Source organism: Diachasma alloeum, unplaced genomic scaffold, assembly GCF_001412515.2.
Source record: "Diachasma alloeum isolate Michigan unplaced genomic scaffold, Dall2.0 Dall_scaffold_00206, whole genome shotgun sequence".
Classification (NCBI taxonomy): Eukaryota; Metazoa; Arthropoda; class Insecta; order Hymenoptera; family Braconidae; genus Diachasma; species Diachasma alloeum.
This window is the reverse complement of record NW_021680371.1, coordinates 2,267,823-2,276,198: the sequence shown is the minus strand read 5'-3', so window position 1 is coordinate 2,276,198 and position 8,376 is coordinate 2,267,823. Positions and strand designations below refer to the sequence as shown.

The 8,376-nt window shown below is 38.1% G+C and overlaps 1 protein-coding gene across 1 annotated transcript in view; it reads left to right on the top strand.

The window, feature by feature from the left end:
* The first annotated feature begins 279 nt into the window (after positions 1–279).
* The window catches only part of LOC107036135, a 73,549-nt gene continuing 65,452 nt past the window's right edge, over positions 280–8,376 (top strand). The window contains exons 1-2 of the mRNA XM_015253879.1: positions 280–619; positions 3,269–3,511. Of these exons, the coding sequence (XP_015109365.1) occupies positions 397–619; positions 3,269–3,511 (466 nt within the window). The 5' untranslated portion in view covers positions 280–396. The remainder of the gene's footprint in view (positions 620–3,268; positions 3,512–8,376) is intronic.

The following is an 8,376-nucleotide window of genomic DNA, read 5'->3' as shown; positions in this document are numbered from 1 at the left end:
GAGACGAATTTTTGTCTTGGTAAAAAATTCTAAAAAATTAGAATTTTCAAAAAGGCTGACATGTTTATGTTTCGTCAGTTCATTATATTTGTGGTAACTGAAAAAACGAAAAACTCGATTAAAATCATGGGCATGGTAGGGACAATCCCCGTGTAACTTTCAAATTTCATCGCGATCTCCCCTCAAGATTATAAGATATTCAGCAACTCTAAGATCTGACATTCTGCAAAATTACCTGAATTGGTTCACTATTATTATTCACCAGGAAAATACACAAATTGTAATGATCAATAAGTGACAGTGGCTTTTATCATAATGAATGAAAAAGCGTGTTATTAAGAGCGAAACGAGAATGACGAAACTTGTCAGCAAATGGAAACAGTGAATTAATTGAAAATGTTCCGACTGGAGCTGTGTATTCTCCTGCTGTCGTGCACACAGATATTGACTCAGCATCGTGAATATTATGTGCCATTCAACCAGTATGGACATCAGAGGCACAGTCAAAATTGGGATGGAGGGAGAATGGCGAAAGAGATACGAGTTAAACAAGGAAGGCTCAGGGGATACGTTGTGGAACCTAGCGCTAATCCGCAGCAGCTGGTCGATGTATTTCTCGGTGAGTCACGCATGACTGAAATTTTTTATTTCTGCATTTCTGGGGCCTCCGAGTGTTTCATTGGCATCAAAATCGTGAGTAGAGACAGAATCAATGTTCACTAGGCGAAAAAATTCGATTTTGCCGGACGCCTCTAACAAAATCCGAGATTTGACCCTTGACCCGGGTGAAAAAATTTTTTTTGAACATGAAATATAAAAAAAAACAACTACTGGAATGTTTTTAAGCACTCCCTCTATTCCCTAAAAAATTGCCAACCCCCTCGGAAACGTACTTGGGGGTAGTAGAAGGGTGAAAAGTTAGTTTTTTGCGATTTTTACACAAAAAAAAATTTTTTAAGTTGAAATATCAAAAAAAATTAAACAACTCCTACGGGATTATATTTCTGAGGACTCCCTCTATCCCCAAAAAATTGTCAACCCCCTCGGAAATGTACTTGAAGGCAGTAAAAGGTCCAAAGTTTATTTTTTTGCGATTTTTACACAAAAAAAAATTTTTGAAGTTGAAATATAAAAAAAAATTAAACAACTCCTACGGGATTATATTTCTCAGGACTTCCTCTATCCCCAAAAAATTGTCAACCCCCTCGGAAATGTACTTGAAGGCAGTAGAAGGGTCCAAAGTTTATTTTTTTGCGATTCTTACACAAAAAAAATTTTTTTGAACATGAAATATCCGAAAAAACCAAACAATTTCTATTGGAGCATGTTTTTAAGGATTCCCTCAATTCCACAAAAAATCACCAACCCCCTGGGAAACTTACTTACGTCAAAATCGACTTTCCCCCTGGAAAAATTCAAGGTCTGACACTTTGGCCCCGAGTGAAAAAAAAATTTCCTTGTTATGTACCATTGATTTTTTAAATTGTCATTCTCAGTGTACGAAATGTAATAGATTTCACTTATTCATTTTCACATTGAATAATAATGAAGTTTTTATGATTTGAGTAAAGAATCGGATGACTTGTTTGAGTAAAATTCACATTCTAAAAAAATCGACGATAGTCGAAAATCAATTAGAAAATTTTATGATGAGTATTTCTGTTATGTTGCCAGTGCAGTTGAAACAGAAATAAAAAAAAAATCGATGAGGGCTTTCCCCATTTTTGGCAAATTGCCAGCACAACTCCCTTCCCCAACTTTCACTCAATTATTTTTAGTTCCTCAGTAAATCCCATCGCGGGTAAAAGATTTCACCGTGCGTAAATGCACGTGACAGTATTCACCAGATCCACATAAGAAAACAGAGAAGGGTCTCCAGCTTGTGCGTCAAAAACGAGAAGTGTCGCGGTTGCTGTGCGGCTGTGATTCTATTTTCGTTTCACAGTCCTGTACATTTGCCCTCTTCCTCAACCATAGACGTGTCTTTATAGTTCACTCTCGTGTCATGTGTACCATCTGCTTGGTGCATTTGCTTGTTTTCTCCGGGCGGCGAATGCCTGTAGACGATTTTGTCACAAAAGCCAAGGCTGCACTTGGCTATTTAAAAAATTCGAGAAAGAATTTTTTGATGGAGCGCCATTGATGGATTAGTTTTGGGGCAGTGACTATTCACACGCTCCACGGTAACTTTGACCGTGGATATGGATATACGGAACGTTTTCCCGTGGATTCAAGGTAATTTCTACCGTGGATATATGGGAGATCGTGGACCCTCAACTTGTATTTCTCAAATTAAATCTAGACAATAAACTAGATACATCGAACCAATTGATAAGTGACATGCAGATCGTAGACTAGTAAATAATTTTCTCAAAATATTAATTCGTTGAATATGAATATCAGTCTAGATTAACGCAAATAAAAGATGAAATAAATAATTTTTTACATTTTATGTGAACGTTTTCTCAACAATATTCACATTTGTCTAATGGGATTCGAGTGCAGGAGTGGGTGGCGAAATATAGTGCAAATGATTTTAAGGGTGATTTCCCAACATTACAGTTCTCTTTAATTTTTCCACGACACCTTAAATTGCTAATTACGAAATTCCTTAAAATTTCAGTAGTAATGAAATTCGATAAAAATTTCCAAAAAGGAAATTATCGGAAATGTCAAACGAAAATTTTAAACAGTGCAAAAGCAAAAAACCATGTGAATTTCGCAGCAAATTTTCTACATTCATCTCTCCCATCCAATTAATGAATTCAAATTCACTTCTGCAATCGAGACATCCACACGGAAAAATTCATATTTTGGAAAATATATTTAAAAAAATCTTAAATTGGTCCAATTTATATAAAAAAATATATGAAATATATGGTTGACATATTTTTTTGTCTATTCTTTATGAATTTGAAAAATATATGGAACTGGTCCATATAATTAATTGTTTTAAATAAATTTTTTGATGGGTGTAACCAAAATCATTTTGAAGAACCAAATGGGAATACAAAGACAAACGCGTAAACTCATCTCCCTCAATGATGCATACGTCAGGCTCATCCTCTGGTAGAAATGCTTTGCATGTCGTATTGGTATTTCAGTTCAATTCCCTACGGCGTTTGGACGGCGTTTACTGCACTTGACCCAGAATACCGATCCCTTTCCATATGAAACAGGGTAGCGAGCGCAGGGGGAAGCCCGAAGAAGGCAAACCCTCAGGGCGATATAATACATAATGTATACATGTATGAACCTGATGTTACAGGTGTACCTTACGCTGAACCGCCAGTGGGGCTCTTTAGATTCTCACCACCGCGTTCACCGCAGCCCTGGCGTGACGTCAGAATTGCTAAGGAATTTGCTCCTGTTTGCCCTCAAGTGCTGCCGGATCTTCGACTCGAAGTTATGCCCGGTAGACATGAGTACTTGGAGAGGCTTCTGCCGTACTTGAAGAATCAGAGTGAGGATTGCTTGTATCTCAACGTCTACGCGCCTCACCAAAGTGATGGTAAGTGGCTTCCAAATGTTTCAACAGTGAAAATCACAATTATTGTTAGACTAGTTACATGGCCCGAGCAGAATAAGCAAACAGTGAATACCAAGATCTGCAAGAATTTCGATAAGTCAAAAAATCACCTCAATATTTTCGATTTTTCTAGAAAATCGGAGTATTCCCTCGAATTTTTGGGAAAGCCATAAAATATTCTCAGATTTTCTAGAAAATCTGAAAATTTTCTGGAAAATTCAAGAATTATTTCGAATTCTAAAACTGAACATTTTTTCGAATTTTTTCGAAAACCGGAGATTTTTTTCGAGTTGTTTAGAAAACTCGAAAATTATTTGGAATTTCCTGTAAAAACAAGGCATTTTCTCGAACTTTCTATAAACCCGGAGAATATTCTCAACCTTCGTAGAAATCTAAAAAAATATTGTCGAAAACTCAAGAATATTCTGGAATTTTCCAGAAAGCTCTCGAATTTTCCGAAAGTTTCTACTAAATTATGCACGGTAGCGCAATAACTTATAGCCTAAAGCTGATTTGCCAACCTCAACTATGTAATAGTAAGAATACCATTGAAATCAAAATTATTGTTAAATGAAATTAATTTTTGTGATTGAATGAGAGTTGGTGGAGACTCAGCTTTTTTCTATGACGAAGTGGGCGGGGCTGATGCGTAGCGCTCCAGGAGTGGGGGGTCATTTACCTCCAGGCATTTAGCCTCATCGCTCGAAGACTGAGATGTACGAACTCTTCTTCTGTTTTTAACGACGTCTTCCGACCAAACACAGCTGTTTGACAGAGCTTTGGCTGGAGATTATTTCGAAACATGTCTCCCCATCTTTCTGTCTTCACTTCGACTTTTGTCGGGATAGTATTTTGTATTCTCAAATTTCGTGACTTCTGTCTCAGAATTCACCATCACTCCATTGTATTCTGCTCAAAGATCTTTATTCTCTGCCAGATCTTCTACTCGAAGTTATCCCCGGTGGACATGTCTTCAATTCGAATTCTGCAGCCCACGTATTCTCAAATTTCTTGACTTCTATCTCAATATTTATCATCATGCCATTGTATTCTTCTCAAACATTCCATCCCATTGTATTCTCTTCTCACCGAATACCCCTCGGTATATCTCAGAAAGCCATGATTCTATTTATCACCAACATTTTTATTTTATCGCACAATAAACTCCGTACATACTTCCGACTGTCCAACGTTTGGGTCCACCCAATGTCTATTTTATGGCACATTCGACCAAGTTTTCATGGAAAACTTGTAAAGTACGAATAATAATTGAGGAATAAAAACAAATGCTCCGGCGAGTTTTATCGCATTCCTGATAAGGATTTTCACAAGCGTTTATGTATCCGTGAGTAGATGATAATTTCGAATGAATACGATAAGTTTTCGTACCTAATGGACTTTAGGTTAAAATGGAAGGAGGAGTTTGAGGGGCTGTGGGGTGCGGGTTGGGTGGAGCGGGTAGGAGGGAGAAGACTTAAGGAGCTGGGCGGTGGAAGTTGCGATTATCGTGAGCTTCTCGTTGAACGAGTTTTCGAAAGCATTTGAGAAACTTAAGCACCGGAGTGTTGGCCCATTCTCAGTGAAGATACAGGGAGAGCATTTTGGATGGGTGAAATTTTTGTTGGTGGTAGTCCACATGCCCGTTACGACAAGTGCCACTAGAACAAGAGGGCAATGGAAAGTTTTAAATGTTTTGGGGGAATTGGAAAGTCGAAACCTTTGATACTGGGTCAATTTGATTTGGCACGATTAATTAGGGAGTTTTTGGATTTAAATGTTCAAGTGATCATCGGAGTATTTTTACATGTGTTGAATTAACGTTGTCGTCAATTTATTTTTTCATATTTCGTATCGGAGGGATGCGTTTATTTCGGGTTGGCGAAATACAGAGATAGTTTGGGGGACTGAAAGCATTACCTTATTTCTGATAATATCCTGCAAAACTATGTGGTTCTCTTGCTGCGTGCTCACCCCGCCGACAACCGCGATAACGAAATGAAATATTGGATTTTCTCTTTAACGATTCGGATGGTATCGATTCCCCGGAGACACGAAACATGATAAAAGTGGGTATTTCTGGGCGAAGCTTCTTTTCAATTCGTTATTCCGGATGATTTTCTGTCGGCAATTCCACCTGTCATTTGTTCTCTGCTAATCTATCGGCGATCTGAGTCGATGAACAATGTTTATGCAGTTGCGTAGGACGGTGCATATGAAGAAATGGGAGTAGATATTTCTCATGAATTGAAAAATTAACTTCTCGTGTGAATTAACCCTGGTGGTGTAAATTCAGAGAAGTTATTGCCTGAATTTTCAACATTTTTAAGGCTTTTCAGTACCGTATGGACACGAAAATCGAGAATTACATTAACCCTAGTCTGGTCACCTGACGGGAAAATGCGACTTTAGTCACCTTCGCGGGAGAGTGCCGCCGTGTTATTTAGGCTCCAGCGTTGCCGAATCCACTCTACACTTCCCGGGCGCATTTAGTGAGTTCCCAGCAACGTCGCGCAACAGGCAATTTCATTTAACACGGGGAAAAGTTGTTCACCTGTTGGGAATAATTTTTTTTCTCCCAGAATTAAGGATTCAATATTGAAAAAAAATACTAGAATTTTCCAGATACTTCAATTGACGAATTCAATTTTTCTCAAATTTTTCCGGTCAACCAGTCGATGGCAAGGTGAATAAAACGACGTGTTGCGGCAATTCCCTCGCATGGTGACCAGTCTAGGGTTAATATTCAAGAAATTAACTGATTCGTCAATGAAGAATTCTACAGAAATTTCATATAACTTTGTCGTTGTTAAAAATTTCAAGCCTTTTCATTTGAAATCTCAAGAGTAATTTTCTAACAATTGGACCAATTTAAGATATTTTTATATATATTTTTCAAAATATGAATTTTTCCGTGTGCACTGTTAGAAATTTTGTGAAATTTGAGTAATATATAATACATGAATTTGAATTTTCAATATTCTGAACTTAAATTCAATTTCAGACTAAATTGCTCATGGAATTCCCGATTTATCTTGGAAATTCAATAAAATTAAGTTTTTCGTTATGAACAATCTTTGAATTTTCAATGACAATTTGGATTTTCAACCCTATCGCGAAAATTAAGCGACCGATTAAAAATTCAGAAGAAAATTTGCTAGAATTTTCAAGTTTTTCAGTAATTTTCATTGTCGTATGAACCTGAGAAATCAAATTTCATTGAATATTCAAGAACATTGGCTGATTTATCGCTAACAAGATCAATGGAAATTCCACGTAAATTATTCGTTGTTGAAAATTTCAAGATTTTTTGCATGAAGTTTCAATAGTAATTTTCTAACAGTGTGGATGACATTATTGTTAAATAAATCTAGTTTTCGTGATTAAATGAGAGTTGGTAGTGACCGAAGGTTGGCAACTTTTTTCTGTGACGAAGTAGATGGGGCTGATGTATAGTGCTGCGGGAGTGGGGGTCACTTACCTCCAGGCATGGAGCCTCAGCGCTCGAAGACTGCGATTTACGGCCTCTTCTTCTGCTTTTAGGGACATCTTGCAACCAAACACAGCTGTTTGATAGAGCTTTGGCTGGAGATTATTTCCGAACCTGTCTCTGCGTCTTTATGTCTTCACTTCCACTTTTGTAGCCACTGTATTCTCAAATTTCGTGACTTCTGTCTCAATATTTACCATCACCCTCTTATTGCATTCCCCTCAAACCACTGCAATCTCCACTGAAACATTAACCCGATGATGGCTGAATTATTTCTCGAATGAATTGAAGACTCCGATATAGTGACTAATACCAAAGTGGTTAACTTCTCTAAAACTAATTCCCTCAAATTCCTGATAAAGTCATATTTCTATCGTAAAGTTGGACTCCCACAGTTAAACTTTGTGAGATAAAATCCGCTGGGTTACATCGGCCATCGGTGAAATACAACGATTGGATCGATCGATTTTATCCTTCTCTCCGACTCTTTAAGCTTCAGCTGGAGCAAAAAAGAGCAAAAAAAATTCATATCCGCTGGCCGTTGGCAATAATGCCAGCCGTACGGATTCCGGCAGTCGGTGCTCCCCAATACATCCCCACGCACATAAACACGTATTTTTATTTAGTCGTCTAATGAGTAATTTCCAATTGCCAGAGATTTTCAATAAATTTAATGAACTAGCGCCACCCTCGATGCCCTTTTGAATACTCCTTTTTTCCATTGATTGTTTACAATCATTCTCTTTGCGAAAAGGAACACGACTGATGAGAATCATATGTCCAAATTTATCTGCTGTTGGATTTTCATGTTACAATAAATGATTTGCTCTCCTCTGGCCTAAATAATTTGTACAATTTGACTCGTTTATTCATGTTTCATAGAATGGTATTCAATTCTCTTTTGTTTGTTAGACGGGATTTATGGAAATTCGACGCAAGAGCATTGCACTCATGAAAGGCGTCTTACTTTCCCCATTTGTTCGAGATATTGCCCATGCTTTTTTTTTAGAAAGAATAATAACGCCCAACCTCGAAGCCTCCCTGACGCAGCATGCGAGGGAGTTGCGGCCGGCCGCCATACGACGACGGAAAAAAACAATTTCAAATCGAAAAAGAAAAATGCAACATGACGCAACGGTTTGTGGATGCACAACCATTGACCAGTAGCTCGTTGTCGATTCTCGTCACATCGCCGAAAATCGCTGGGGATTCCATAACATCCACCCGAGCTGCCTAGCCGGTTATATCCCAACCAGTTTTTTTCATCCAACCTCTCTACTCCACGTATTCTGGCTGTCTCACTTGGTTACACTTTTATTCGTCACTCAGTCCCTCTTCCAGTCGCCCATTGCCCCCCCCC